General features: G+C 34.0%; 1 protein-coding gene across 1 annotated transcript; it reads left to right on the top strand.

Annotated features, from left to right (window-relative positions):
* The first annotated feature begins 2,872 nt into the window (after positions 1 to 2,872).
* On the top strand, positions 2,873 to 6,608 carry LOC112283856 (glycine--tRNA ligase, mitochondrial 1). Its single transcript, XM_024523118.3, has 7 exons — positions 2,873 to 3,784; positions 3,880 to 3,997; positions 4,403 to 4,597; positions 4,924 to 5,148; positions 5,282 to 5,341; positions 5,516 to 5,596; positions 5,769 to 6,608. The coding sequence occupies exons 1-7, from the start codon at positions 3,147 to 3,149 to the stop codon at positions 6,411 to 6,413; spliced, it is 1,962 nt and encodes a 653-aa protein (XP_024378886.1). The 5' UTR covers positions 2,873 to 3,146; the 3' UTR covers positions 6,414 to 6,608.
* Positions 6,609 to 16,189: the final 9,581 nt, after the last annotated feature.

Genomic DNA, 16,189 nt, shown 5'->3' with positions numbered 1-16,189 from the left:
GCATTATAATTATAAACTTATAGATATTTGACTAAAGTTTGTATCCAATATTTAAAATCACTTGATTAATTAATTAATTTCTTTTTAAGAATGAAAGAAGATTCTTTAATATGCAAATCAATGTTTGAAGATTTAAAAATATACTTATGTATAATAGTTTTTTATTGTCATTGATTTGAATCTATTAGAAAATAAAAAATATATGTTTTATTAATATTAAAACAAAGAGTGCTTACAAGATTTTTAGAATAAAAAGAACAAATAAAAAATTATAATTCTAGTAATTATATCATTTTATTATTTAGTTAACAATATTGTTTTTTTAAACATATATTTTAAATATATAAATTATTATTAGTATTTTATACTTCTAATATATAATAATTATATAAATAAAATCTTACTTAATAATTTTTAATAATATTATTTATAAATATTTAGTTGAGCTACTAGATTATATTAGATAAAAAATAATAATTTAAATATTTAGAAAAGATCTAGAAAATCATAATGTGAAAGAAACCATCATTCATTAGTTCCGCATATTATTTCTATAAGGTTTATAGAATTTTTATGAATTTTAGAATTATAATATAATTAATTTAATTATATTATATAAATATTAATATAAATGTACATAATAATTAAAAAAGTTAAGTTTTTGAAATACCAAAGGATCTTATTACATCAACACTTAAATCAATGCATGTAAATTTTAAAGTATCATTGTATTTGAAAGATGACTTACTTGATTTCGTACTTCATTCTTTTATGATATAACAAAAAAATATTATTTTATCCTATTGCAAATTTATTAAAAAATAAAGAACATTTTACATATGAATTTTAAAATATAAAATATAAATTAAATAAAAATATCATTCAAATTAGTGCTTCTAATTAAATAAAGGATTATATATATATATATATATATATATATTCAAATCTTTAATATCTTATATCTATGTACATTTTAAATTATTGACAAACCATAGTAAAAATAATATTATCTTAATCTTAATGTTATGTTATATATATATATATATATATATATATATATATTTATTAAAAAATAATATTTGTTTGAAATAATTAAAAGTCTTTACTAAAAATTATACTCTTATAGCCAACCTAATCAAATAGAAATATTAAATTCATAATACAATATCAATGCAAAGTTTTGAAATACTTAAATAGAAGACAATATTGCCAAAGTAGTAAAGAAAAATACTTTTAAAGTATTATTGCAATGATAAATTTAGATTTAAATTCATATTTCTTTTATTCAAGGAGTTAATAAATAAATCCTTTAAGTTCACATATATTTTTATTTAATCATCTATTTACTATTATATTGCAAGATACTTTAATTTCAACTTGATGATAAAAGTGATATGAAAAGTAATTAAATTGATTTAATTGTAGAAGATTGTGAACAAATGTATTTGGTTTTAGGACACATATATAAGAGCCAAGGCTCAATGCTTCAACTATATTTTTTTACTCTAACTACTTTTTATCCAAATAAAGTCATATTTTATTATTGATATAATTCTTTGAAATATTTAAATTATATTTTAAGATATTTAATAAAACTTATACATAAATTTATACTAAATTAAAAATTAATGCAACCATATTTAATAAAAATATAATTATTTAGATTTGTATAATATATTACAAATACATTTTTTAACAATCTTCTACAATTAAAACCATTGATACATAAACCATATATATTTATATTGAATATAAAACCATTAGAAATATTTATAAATAAATTTATACTTATACAATAATTTATATTTATATTGAATATAAAACCATTAGAAATATAATTATTTAGATTTGTTTTTGTTTATGGTGTAACATAATTATATTAGTAGCATAATTTTTTTTAAAAACCTATAATTATATTTTAAAGAATTTATAATCACCATCTTTATTCAAGTTACTTTCTAAATCAAATATATCTAAAGTCAAAATATAATAAATTTTGTTATATAATTTGGTGTTATTCAAATAAAACTTATATTCTATCTACAAGAACCTCAAAGCCAAAATAAAAAGATTATGTAAATTATTATTAACAATCATTCTTAAATTTTAGAATTAAAAGTGAGGTGTTGTTTTTTAAAAGGATGTAGAAAGATTCTGATTACAAAGAGTATTAAACTAGTAAGATATTGATCTGTGCTCAAATATTTACTAAATAAGTTTAGTTGGTCCTTTAATTGAATTCTCGTCTAGTTAACATCTAATTAAAATATGTTAATTATATGAAAATTCAAATATTTGAAAAAAAATATTAAAAAACATTCATTAATAATAACAAAACCAAATATAAAATTAGTAGATTTTTTAAGTTTAGGACTAAATAAATTCACTTAAAATATTTGATATATTCCACAGAATATAATTTAGGGAATAAAAAACTAAAAATCATTATCTAATTTACCTTATATATTTTAATATCTATATATGAATGCAACTACAATGTCTTAATTTTATCTTTTTTGTTTTTTTTCCTTTTAAACCTTTGATAGTGAGTTCGATATATTTGTAAACCACAATAATATTTATTTTTTTGTTTCTCTCTCTACACATAATACAACCACAAACAATTTCCCATCATCATCAAAGATTTGTGTATTTTTATTTCAAAGATATAAAATTTCGTTATAATTAACAGATTTATGAAAAAATCTACAAAACTACACATAAAAAAACCTTGTTATTTCTCTTTTGATTCACACGATCGATTTTTAGAAAAGTTATTAGAAAAGTTATTGCAATAACTTTCTGCCCACGCCCCCGAGGTTGCAACGCTCGAAAAGTCCCAGAGCAACCTTTTAGGTCATCTTTGTTACTTTTTGTTTTCCCTCGACTTTTTGCGTCAAGGACATTGTGGCAGCCAAGCTCGTCGATGTCAGCGCCATCGATGAGCCACAGCGAGCTCCGCCTTTGCTGACCCCTCGTCGGTCGCTGCTTTTTGATCTTAAACCCTGATTTTGTTAATCCTTGGAAGAGCTCGAGGAGGAGATGCACTGCAGCTGGGTGTCGTCTTGAGTGTATGGGCTGTGGTTGTATTGGCAAATCTTCGACCGATTGTGGGTTTTAGGGTTTTGGTGGGTGCGGTGGACGCGATGGCTACAACAGATGTCGCAATGAATAGGGAGGCGTTCAAGACTTTGGTGAAGAATACGTTGGAGAGGAGGTTGTTCTACATTCCGAGCTACAAGATCTATGGCGGTGTGGCGGGGTTTTACGACTATGGCCCATGGGGGTGCCAGGTCGAGACGAACGTGCTGAACTTGTGGCGCCAGCACTTCGTAATGGAGGAAGATATGTGGGAGATTCGTTGCCCCTGCGTCACCCCTGAGGTCGTCTTGAAGGCCTCCGGTCATGTGGATAAGTTTACCGACTTGATGGTGAAGGATCTGAAGCTGGGGTCTTGTTTCCGGGCCGACCACCTGTTGAAGGATTTCCTCACTAAGGCGCTTGAGGATGACGCAAGGTTGGTGGCTGAGAGGGCCGCTGCTCCTCAAGCAGTGGTGCCTGATAGGAAGAGTAAGAAGAATGTGGCCGAGCCATTGACGCCCGAACAGAAGTTGCGGATGCAGAGCGACCTTGCTGGGCTTGATGAATTCTCGGGTCCGGAATTGGGCGAGAAAATCAAAGCGTATAGCATTAAGGCACCGGAGTCCGGCAACGACCTTTCGGATCCTTATCCTTTCAATCTTATGTTCTCCACGCAAATTGGCCCGACTGGCACTCTACATGGGTAAGAGTCCTAACCTTGGTTTCTTCCCTTTGGAGTCCATTACGTGAAGCTTGAATGCTCGCAAACTGAAACCTGTGGGGTCTTCTGTCCAACAGTTATATGAGGCCGGAGACAGCACAAGGCATTTTTGTGAACTTCAGGGATTTGTACTACGAAAGTGGTAATAAGCTGCCTTTCGCTGCAGCCCAGATTGGTTCAGCGTACCGCAACGAGGTTTCAAGCTTTACTCAGAGCTCTTGATAATTTTTTTAACAATATTTTGTTTCTGTTAGGATCCAGGGTGGCCTGGTACAGTGATTAAGGTCCGACAGTATCACTTGTGTGTAAATTACCCCTTACCATTTCTCCTCTATGAAATCTGCGCTCGACTGCTAGTGAGTCCAAAGGGTTACTTGTTTCCTTCCTAGACGTGAATGAAGGTTTTCATGAAGGATGGATCCCACAAAAGTTAGTAATGTAACTTGAGGTGCAGAGTTATATGATCTGTATTTAACCATATTAATTTTTTTGGTCATTCAGGAAATGTGTTTAATGTCACTATTTAATAGAAAGTACATGAGAACTTATAACGCAGGGGTATTCGACTATCCTAACCTTATACTGTAATGTGGAATTCAGATAGCCCCACGACAAGGCCCCATGCGGGTAAGGGAATTTACCATGGCAGAAATCGAACATTTTGTTAATCCAGACGACAAGTCGCACCCTAAGTTTAAGAGTGTGGAGAATCTAGTGGTCTATCTCTTTCCAAGAGCTGAACAAATGGCTCTTAGAGACCATGTCGAAATGCGGATCGGTGACGCTGTAGCTCAGGTGATGAATCCTGACCTCTTGGGTTGGATTTTAATGGTTCTTCAACTACTTTTGATCGTTTGAAGTAATGAATCATAGTAGTAGCATAAATTGTTGGAATTACTGCGATTTTTCCTGTGCCCTCATCTGGGTTAAAGTTGTCTATTTTTATTTTTTACAGTTCTAGGCTTGTCTGCTATCAGTCCATTTAGATTTTGTTGTTACTTGTTAATCAACATTTCATTCCGGTTAACACGGGCAAGCGTTCGGTTGTTTCACCTATTCTTGTAGTTTTCGTGATCCTACGAAGATTTCAGTTCTAACACTAACGTGTGATTGATGCACAGGGTATCGTAGATAATGAAACCTTAGGCTACTTCATTGCAAGGACTTACTTGTTCCTGACTAAGCTGGGTATTGACAAGAAACGCTTGAGATTCCGCCAACATCTTGCGAATGAAATGGCTCACTACGCCCAAGACTGCTGGGACGCTGAGATTGAATGCTCTTATGGTTGGTTCGAGTGTGTTGGTTGTGCAGACCGATCTGCGTACGATCTCAAAGCTCATACAGTATGTGCCTCAAGTTTTAATTTTTGCTCAATTTGTCATACTTTTTTGGGGATGATGGTCGCCCTATTATTAGCTTGTTGGGCTTTACTCTCTGGGTTCCCTCATTCAATCTGCTCATTCTGGTTGGGCCCAGGCAAAGAGTGGTCAAGAACTTACCGCGTACGAGTCTTTCGCTGAACCGAAAGATGTTGTGGTACGTGACTCATCATATGTTTTTTCACTTCTTTCAATTTTATGGAGCCAGCGCTTGTAATCTGGTTGAGATTAATTATCAAGTTTTAGAGGATACCTGTCACCTCACTAACTTCTACAGTATGGATGTGATCTTGATATGTGGAACTTTCAAATTTTCTCGTCATGTTTGCAGCAACTAACAATCGTACCGAACAAGAAGGTGTTGGGTAAGGAATTCCGGAGGGACCAGAAAATTCTTTCAGAATCTCTGGAGGTCAGTAATTTGATCCTAATCTTTGATAGTTGGATGGCAAGGGGCATGGGGTTTTGTTTGTTCTTGGTTGCTTCCTCCTCTCCAAACAAACCATTTTGAAATTGCTAGCCTTGATGCTTCTGGTGTGAAAATTTTAGAAGTTATGTAATTAACCAACTCATGATTGTCTCAGGCGATGAATAGGGAAGAGGCATTGGCTCTTAAAGCTAAACTTGAAGAGAAGGAGAAAGCGACATACAAGGTGTGCTCGACAGGTCAAGAGTTTACGCTCACGAAGGAAATGGTAGCAATCGAAGAGAAAGTTGTGAAAACGCACGGTCGGAACTTCACACCATCTGTGATTGAGCCGTCATTCGGAATTGGTCGTATTATGTACTGTTTGTACGAGCATTGCTTCTACTTGCGGCCTGCTGTGCCTGGAGAGCAAGTAAGCAGTGTATTCAGATTCCCTCCAATAGTAGCTCCTATCAAGTGTACTGTCTTCCCACTCATGCAGCGAGAAGTCCTCAATGTTAAGTCCAAGGCAATGTCGAACGGTCTCACCAGGGCAGGCGTGTCCAACAAATTGGACATTACGGGCAGGTCAATCGGGAAGAGATACGCCAGAACAGATGAGGTTGGTATCCCATTCGCCATAACCGTTGATTTTGATGAAGGTGTCACAGTGCGAGAAAGAGACTCGAAGCAGCAAGTTAGGATTCCAGATGCTGAGGTTGTTGACGTTGTACGGGATCTTTCCAATGGCACGGTTGTTTGGGAGGACGTTGCAGCCAAGTATAAGCTAGTTACAGTGGCAGAAATTGAGGCTGAGTTATAGGTAGTCATTGTGGACTCGGCAGGTCCTTTGTCATTGTGGGTACTGGTACCACATAATTCTAGGTAGAAGTGTGCACCTTGCAGTGTCCACATCACTTCATTCTATTGTAGTAATTCTTCAACATGTGTAGATGGTCTCCTTTGGCCTTCTCAATCTCAATATTGGATGCGTTTTTCAACGTCCTTGAAACAGTGATTCTTTTGCATATGGGTGTGTACATGTATGATTTGAAAGCCATCTGACAGTATAGGTTCCTTTGTAACTGGTGCTGATGGTTCCTGTGTTCTAGCTGGTTACAAATGGTGAGGTGGTGAAATTAGTAAATGCGATTAGATTAAAATATGAGGTTCATCATTTTTTGAACTTTAGATGTAAATAGTGTTGAGAATGTTTGGAGAGAGGCAAGAGTAGTTGGAAGTAATGTGCATACACATGAGTGTATAGAAGGAGAGATAGCTACTTATCTATATATTGATGTGCTTGTTTTTTGTATACAAAGAGAAGGGGAGAAGATAAACAATTTCTCCCCACTACATTCCAAACATTGTAGTTGCACTATTTATTGTAAACTACAATATATATTGTGGAGAGCATCAGCTACATTTAATGTTTTTAATATTCTTCCTTGCTTGTCATAATTATTTTAAGAGTTCATTAACTTTCTTGCTCAAAAAAAGCAAGTTGCCATATGCCTATGCCATAAATAAGTCAACGATGGTTGTACAAAGGAAGAGTTTTGGTGAGGAGAACAACAAGATTATTTGCAGATTTAATTTTCTTGATCTTAAATGTTTGATCAGTAACCAAGTAAAGGATGTAATTAAAATACTTTGGATCAATATGCTTTGTCTTGTCGCCTTTAATGAAACCAACTTGCATCTATGCAACACAAGCGCTATTGTCTTCATACAAGATAGTTGGAGAATCATCATATGAAAGTCTACAGGTTTGAATGATTTTATCAATTGATCACAACCAAATGTATTCCCAAGATGCTTCATGTAAGGCAATAACTTTTGCACAATTGGATGAAGTTGTAGTTATAGTTTGTTTTATTGATTTCCATGATATTATAGTTCTATGTCTTACAAATATATAGCTTGTTTTAAATTTAGGTGTTGCAATATTAGATTTATATCCTGAATTACAATATCCAACCAATTTTGGATCTGTTCATTGTGTATAGTATAATTCCAAGTTTTCAATGCTTTTAAAATAACATAATAAATGTTTGATGCCATTCCAATGTTGTAGTATTGGATGTGCACTATGTCTTGCAAGAATACTAATTGCAAATACAATATCTGGTCTTGTAGATGTGGCTAAATATAAAAGTGCTCCAATCTTTGTAAGGTATGGATATTGATCTATCAATATTTCTTATTCTTCTTCATACGGATGATATGGATCATCACCATCACAACCACGTCCAACCATTGGTGTTTTCAATAAATAAGCATCAGTTATATTAAATCTCTACAAGATTCATCTAATATATGTTAATTGGTAGGCAAAAATGCTACCATTTGTGAGATGCCTAATTTGAAGACCAATATAAAAAGTTGTTTTACTTAGCATTTTCATCTCAAACTTATGATTAAATAGGTTAGTAGCTCTATCACATGCAGATTTAGTATCCATTGGATTAACATCATCAACATATTGTCATGGACATACATAGTTATTTCAATAATTATCCATATAATTAGATAGAAAAAGATAAAAAATAGATTAATTTCATAATAACTTTTAAAGAAGCTTCATAGAATCTTATAGATATAGTTTTGACTTTAAATATGTTTGAAGTTGATTGTTAGGTTAGAAATTTATTCAATAAGTTAATTGCATATTAGTAGCTTACGGAATAAGTTAATTATGTAGCACATATTGTGATTGCTCATTTTACTTATTCCGGAAGAAACCTCCCAGAATAAACCCGTGTAGGGGGATTCGAACATGGGGAATGACTAGTTGCTTAAGCGTTCACGTTAGGATCATACAATCAATTACCTCCTGAATTTATCGTCTCTATTTCCAATGTCTGAACACACAAGGAAACTATAATCTCCTCCTTCATCTTATCGGTCTCTTCCTTACAACAATTCGGTCATACCAATAACTGCTATTTCCACCAATATATTCACCCTCATAATCTCCAATTGTAATACTGTGCCCTCACAGCTTTCAGCACACAATTACCCTCATTCCAATCACTGGAATTCTTCACACAGAACTGCCATTCATATTATGGTGTTTCACACAAACACAGACTCATTCTCTTTGCTGAACTACAATCAGATTTCAGCATTCAATCTTTCTTCTTCTTAAATAATACTAATCACATTTCCATTCCATAATTCACTTCACAATATTTAGAAACTCTCAATCCTCTTATTCAAAGAAAATAACAAACAAAAGAAAAGAGATAGCACCAAGCTTACCATGGCTCACACTATCACAACGATGGCCCTCGGCTCATGACTATCATAGTCTGGCATGTTAATTAACTTCTACAACTCCTATATACTTTCTCCTGATTCTCCAGATTCTAACCGTAATTCTGTAATTAACCGCTTTTAATAACTAAATCACTCATCCATCCTCCTGAATTTCATAGTATATAGACTATTAATATATTTTATCAATATCTTTCAAAAACGAATTAATATCTATTCTACATAGCTCCACTCCTATTTGTGCAGCATCCTCGCAAACACTCAATTGATACCTATCTAAAAATTATTTAACAAATCTCCACAAAAATTGCGATCCGTCTAGCCTATCTAATTAATCAATTGCCGCAGTATCTATTATTGATTCCACCGATTTCGGTTCCAACTACAAATCTTCGTCCTCCTCCAATCCTTCCATCGACTCCTGTTTCAACTGAGCTAAAAGGTCTTTATTGTACTCGCCCAGTTTACGGACTTGAGCTTCCAATTTTAGGATCTGGACATCCCAAAGTTCTAATTGTTGTTGCTGTTGATTCATCCATTCTGGAATATCTTCAATCGACACTTATAACTGACTCCTCACTATTAACTCTTAACTGGAACTACTACTCTCGAAAACACAAGAAATACAAGAAAATGGCATTCCAGCCAACCCAAAACAACACCACAAAATGACTTTAACTAGTGCCCCACTCCTATTCTTTTATTACCTGGTGATAATGACAACATGTTACCCATACTGTCCGTGAAAGGTAATGGAAAGTAATCTTTCTTGGTGGCCCCATTCAATTTCCGATAATCCTGACATATCCTGATTTTTCCATTCTTCTTCGGTACCATCACAATTGGCGACACCTATGCACTATGTAAAACAGGATAAATAAAATCCACGTCAAGAAGTTTATCCAATTCCTCTTTCACTAAAAGGAAATATTTTGGATTAAACCGGTGTTGTCTTTGATGAACTGGCGTAACACCCTCCTCCAAAATAATCTGGTGCTTACACACATCAATTGGAATTCCTTTCAAATCCACATACGACCACGCAAAGATAGATTTGTGATGGATGAAAAATTATTTTCAAGCATCTAATTCTGTACTGATAATACTGACATATATTTTAATTAGCTGTGGCGTTTCGTTGGTGCCCAGGTTAATAGATTGACACACAGGGTCTTCAACAACCTCTGATTTAATTATCTTCTCTTGATTTGAATATCTTATATTATCCGACATATGGGAACCAACCAAATTTGGTTCCAATGTGCTGACTCTATTGACTGCAAAATTGTTCATCCATTCGGCAATAGCATGATCCGAGTTAGTCGCATCTTCCTGATATAGTAAATATTCACCGGGGCCTCTATATTGGTAGACTCCTGCCTTTGTTGTTGAAGTGTTTTGTCTTACCCCAAATTGCGGTGAACCTATAGCATCGTCATCTGCCTCAATCGATTGACTCTCGTTGTCCGATGTAAATTCTCATTCTGGCAATTGAGATTCTCCATGATATTGTATCGGGTACATCTGTAAAATAATCTGACCACGACCTTTTTCAATTGTCAATGTGCCTCGACCCCAATCGTTCTTAGCTTTGGCTTAATAAAGCCAAGGTCTGTCCAATAAAATGGGATACGATAACGTAAAACTCTGTAATCGGAATACAATATAATCGATTTTGTATGTCAATCCTGCGATTACAATGGCAATATTGCATAAGATTCCCATTAGCTTTATCTGACTATGATCTGCCATTCGTAAGTCCAATGTCGTAGGTAGCAATTGCTTTAGATCCAAGTCCTCCATTGTATCTACGTTCATTAAATTCACATTGGAGCTACCATCGATTTGTACCCTTGGAATTAAAATGCCATCGATTGATACATCGATTATTGGTGCTCTCGGATCTGGGTTTAAGCTAACTTCATGAATTTTTTTAGTGCGGGATCTTTGTCATATTAACGCTGAATTCAATGTAGATCGACATTCCGATGTTACAGCCAAAAGTTGCTTCATTATAATTGAAGGCTGAATAACATCCAAATCCTTCAGAATGTCATAGGGTTCCATATTAAGAGTAATTCTCAATGCTCTTTTGTATTTCATTGGTTTCAATTTTACTCTATTTGGCAGCAATTCTTTCTTGGCGATTGGGATTGTCGTTGGTAACTTTGCCAACTTTTCTACCACTAAAGGTTCATTTAATGCATAAGATCTTTTATTGGGCTGTACATGTATTGGTACTTGGTCAGTTGGGATCGATCTTGATGGTCCCGAAAAATTGGCACGTGGAACCGAATTGGGTTCCTCAGTCTGTTGAGGTCTCATTATTGGAATACGTCCCAATATTGATATTGGTTTGTTTAGCCCCATGGACGGCGCTACTTGCTCTCTTGCGATTGATTCATCCAGGTCCTGAATTGGATTTTTGACTTTTTGTTGGCCTCTGGTAAGCACTGCGTTCACCACCTCGACATGATGTATTAGTGAGTCTCGTTGAATAGGGCTTTTGTCCTCCGTCGGTTGGCTTGTTTGCATTTGCTAGTCCCTGTTATTATAATTAAAGGGCGCATTGCACTCCTGATAAGTGTGACCAGACTACTTACAATTTCTACATATTGGAGCATAGTCATCATTGGCCCTTGGATTAGGACATTCACTCGTATAATGTCCAATTAGTGTGCAATGATAGCAACAAAGTGGTCTCCTGCCAACTCCTTCAGGGATAATGGGTGTCTCTACTGGTATATAATGGCTAGGTCTGTTCCATGTCGGATGAGTAAAAGATCCTTGTTGATCCATTGTTACTGTAGAGTCTGGCATTGGCTTCATCATGGGTGGATATTGATGGTATCCTGGTTGGTTCATCGCCAATCCGTGAGTATTGGATACACCTTCTTAGTGAAATTCAGAGTTTAGGAAATTAGAATAATTCATGTTTTGTTTATTTGCTCGATTTCCATTCCAACCAAACCTATTATTTATTTGTACTTGATTGACATCCCACGAAGTTGGTTGAGTCATTATGTGATTACTGAGTTGTTGTTGCTTCCGTAAATTCCAACAGTTGGTGGTAATATGCTTGCCCCTGCAAAAGGTATGTTGTACAGTTATTTAGGGTGGTGAAAGACATTCTATTATTAAATGACTTTGCTCCTTACAATTGCTGCACTAGACATTGGAATGCATATTGGTTGATTTATGCCTTTTTTCTTTATCCTTGGCCAGATTCACAGCCAATTCATCCATTTTTTTGTCAATGTTAACAGCAATGACTCATTGGGATTCCTTGATACCAATGCATTTGGCATTTCCTTCATAGGTATTGGTTTTTGATACACGAAATAAGGCACATGCAGGTGTGATGATGATGGTGGTACAGCTTGCAATCGAACGGCATCCACTATTCCCTATGGAATTGTACCATAATCATTCCTTCCCAGATAACTTTCCGATGCGTCATTCCAATTTGTCATTTGATAACTTCCTTGAGATGGAATCATCATGGCTTCAACTGTTACATTCTGGTCATAGTGACATTCCTCCCATACTTCTGCTCGCTCAAGAGATGATGCAATGGTGGCTGATTGGGCCTCTTTTACAAACATCTTTAATTCTGGTGGGTGTAGTCCATTAATCAATATGGACAATACAAATGATTTCAGCATTTGGTTATTTGGCCATTTTCGAAGTATATCTACTACACGACCATAATATGACTGTACCGCTTTCCTTGGTATCATTCTACTGTTCATTAATTTTTCTCTAAGATGTTCTTCAAAACCAATTGATCAAAAATGGGCTAAAAATGTATTTTTCAATGCCTCCTAATTGATAAATTGTCCCAGAGGTTGGCAGTTATACCACTCAAACGTTGTGTCTTTCAATATCGCTAGCAGCCATCTCAGCCAAATGTCTTCTGTTCTTCTATTATTGGCTACACATGCCATCAAGAATTGAGACAAATGTTGATCTAGATCCGCACCTGGCAAATCCCAAAAAGTAGGTAATGGCGTGACGCTTGTTATTCAATCGCCCACTACACCCATCTGTACTACAATTGGAACGGCTGGTCCTCCTGACGCCATTGAATTTCTTGTTCCGCTAAACTCCGTTTTAAAATAATCTCTGCTTTCCCTTATTTTAATTTCTCAACTCTCAGTGCTCCTCGATTTATTGTTATTTTCCGCAATTAGTTTTATTGGTTGAATTGTAGGTCAAAACATCAGATTTTGAAATACAATATAGTTATCTTTATTAGCGATCAATTTGTGCCAATCTAAAGAGCCCCTATTGCTCGTTTCAGTGGTACCCCCTACTGAAAAAATACCAAATGGAGTACCAAATTCTTCTATGCCTCCTTCTCTTTCAGTTAATGGCTTCAAGATTTCCACTGGAATGTTTACAAAATTTTCCGCAAGTGTTCTTGGCAATTTTTCTAACGGTACATACGATTGTAAAATTAATAGTCTCTCTGGTTCTTGATATGTTCGGATGCGCCGACAAACTTGCAACCATGGTTTAATCTAATTCTGTCGATGCTTCCTTTTAAGATTACGTTCTTGCTCCTTTCTAAGAAAGTTTCTTCCTTGCGCTCTTCTCTGTCTTTTTCTCAACTGATTTATTTTCCTCGATGCAATGCTCTTGTTCTTATTAACCATAATCTTGCTTCAAACACTATTGAAATTGTCTTCCATTGCCAATTTTCTCACACTTTTGGTAATTAATTCCTAACATTCAAAGCTATTATCACTCCTCGACAGCGGTGCCAAAATGTGATTGCTCGTTTTACTTATTTCAGAAGAAACCTCCAAAAATAAACATGTATAGGGAGATTCGAACATGGGGAATGACTAGTTGCTTAAGCGTTCACGTTAGGGTCACACAATCAATTACCTCCTGAATTTATCGTCTCTATTTCCAATGTCTGAACACACAAGGAAACTATAATCTCCTCCTTTATCTTATCGGTCTCTTCCTTACAACAATTCAGTCATACCAATAACTGCTATTTCCACCAATATATTCACCCTCATAATCTTCAATTATAATATTGTGCCCTCACAGCTTTCAACATACAGTTACCCTCATTCCAATCACTGGAATTCTTCACATAGAACTACCATTCACATTATGGTGTTTCACACAAACACAGACTCATTCTCTGCTGAACTACAATCAGATTTCAGCATTCAATCTTTCTTCTTTTCAAATAATACCAATCATATTTCCATTCCATAATTCACTTCACAATATTTAGAAACTCTCAATCTTCTTATTCAAAGAAAATAACAAACAAAAGAAAAGAGATAGCACCAAGCTTACTCTAGCTCACACTATCACAACGATGGCTCTCGGCTCATGACTATCATAGTCTGGCACCTTAATTAACTTCTACAACTCCTATATACTTTCTCCTGATTCTCCAGATTCTAACCGTAATTTTGTAATTAACCGCTTTTAATAACTAAATCACTCATCCATCCTCCTGAATTTCCTAGTATATGGACTATTAATATATTTTATCAATATCTTTCAAAAACGAATTAATATCTATTCTACACATACATAGAAAACTTGCCTTGCAAGTTAAGATATGTATCTTCTAAAGTCAATATATTTTGGAGGTTGTATAGAATATCGCAACATAACTTCTAGTTAGATATTATATATAGAGGCAAGAATAAAGCCTTCTTCACTCTTGTCTATGCCTTTATAGTTTTTAGTCTTCTTTCAAGACTTTCTAATCTTTTTGTCTTTAGCAATAGCCATTCTAATTCAATATACTACCCTTTATAGTCATTTTATGATCTTTTTGAGTGACAAAAGAATATATTGAGGATTTCTTTCTTTGAGATTCAAGTCCTTAATAATTTGATAAAAGTTCTAACTTATTGTTCTTATCTTAATTTAAAAGTGAGTAGATTATCCTATTTCAATTGTTGTATTTTAAAGGTTGCAGATTACCTACCTTTAAATAAACTGTTTAATTTTGTAACATTAATTTTTTTCTCAAAGAAAGCGGATTATCCTTCTTTGTAGAAACTTTCATTCAATATTAGAGGTTGCAAAATATCTTCATCTAATTTGACTTGTAGATTTATTAAGTTTTTTAAAATAGAAAGAAAATTATGGATGCTATACTTGGTGGAAAAAAAAAAAAAAAATTTCAACTATTGTAATTCTTCACGAACTTCTCAACATTCTTAGAGTGGAAATTTCATACATCACAAGGACGAATCACCAAAACACTAATCCTATGCCTATGAAAGAAGTTTAGAATCTATGTCAAGAAATTGTGTAGTTGAAAGAAGCAAGTAGATAGACCTACAATCAAATCTATGAAGTTTTGCTTCTACAAGTACAACGAGGACAATGATTAATATGCCCAAGAAGATTGATGGAAGAAGATCAAAATTTTGAAGATTTCTACAATAAGTGAAGCTCTATCTAATGTTGAATTCATTCTAATACCTTGATGGATTTACTCAAGTTGGATTCATAGATGCACTTCTATCTAAAAGTGAAATTTTTTTTATGTTTGCACCATTAATATATATATATTTTTTATAATTCTTTTATAATTTGAATTCATTCTTAGAAGTATTTATGGCTAAATTTGGAAAGAATGATCAAAAAAGAGTAGCAAAGATTAAGCTCTTAACTTTACAACAAGGATCACAATTAGCTACTATACATGCTATTGAATTCCAAAACCTTGCTTGTGTTACGGATTGGAATGATAAAATTCTTATTAATCAATTTTAATATAAGTTGAAGGATATCAAAGATTTATTATTAACAATGCCAAAAGTAAAATCTTTGAAATAATTTATTGCTCAAGCCATTGCATGTGACAATCAATTATTTGAAAGACATCAAAAACAAAGACTTAGCTGGAGAGGAATAAGCTAAGTAATATTGATAGTTCTCAAGTTTTTAGAAACTTATTTATCAAGGCTAGAATTAATGCAAATTGATACGATATGTTTTAAATCCCTCATTGAGTAAGAAAAAACTTGACATCATTAAGAGAATTTGTGCTTATATTATGGAGAAGCTAAGTGCACTACTCAATATTGTTGAAAGAAGTAACACAATCACAAAATGAGAAGCACAATTGGCAAAGAAAACAATGTGTTGAAAAACGAGTTTTTTCAATTATAATAGAAATTGTGCGGCTAAAATCATGTGCAACACCTAATAAAGATCTTATTTTCTTTTGAGATCCTTCACCTTGTTTTACAATAGATGTGTATTTAGGATTTAAAAATCACAAAGTCTTTGCATTGTTAGATTTAGGAGCCTCAACCTATTTTATAG

This window comes from Physcomitrium patens, chromosome 6, assembly GCF_059467195.1.
Source record: "Physcomitrium patens ecotype Gransden chromosome 6, ASM5946719v1, whole genome shotgun sequence".
Classification (NCBI taxonomy): Eukaryota; Viridiplantae; Streptophyta; class Bryopsida; order Funariales; family Funariaceae; genus Physcomitrium; species Physcomitrium patens.
This window is presented reverse-complemented; position numbering and strand designations above follow the sequence as displayed.

Bases quoted from the DNA above. Each gene is read 5' to 3' on its own strand.
- LOC112283856 (XM_024523118.3), top strand. From the start codon at position 3,147: ATGGCTACAACAGATGTCGCAATGAATAGGGAGGCGTTCAAGACTTTG. The intron at 3,998-4,402 runs GTTTCAAGCTTT...TGTGGAATTCAG, and splicing joins GTTCAGCGTACCGCAACGAG to ATAGCCCCACGACAAGGCCC. The intron at 5,149-5,281 runs GTATGTGCCTCA...GGTTGGGCCCAG, and splicing joins ACGATCTCAAAGCTCATACA to GCAAAGAGTGGTCAAGAACT.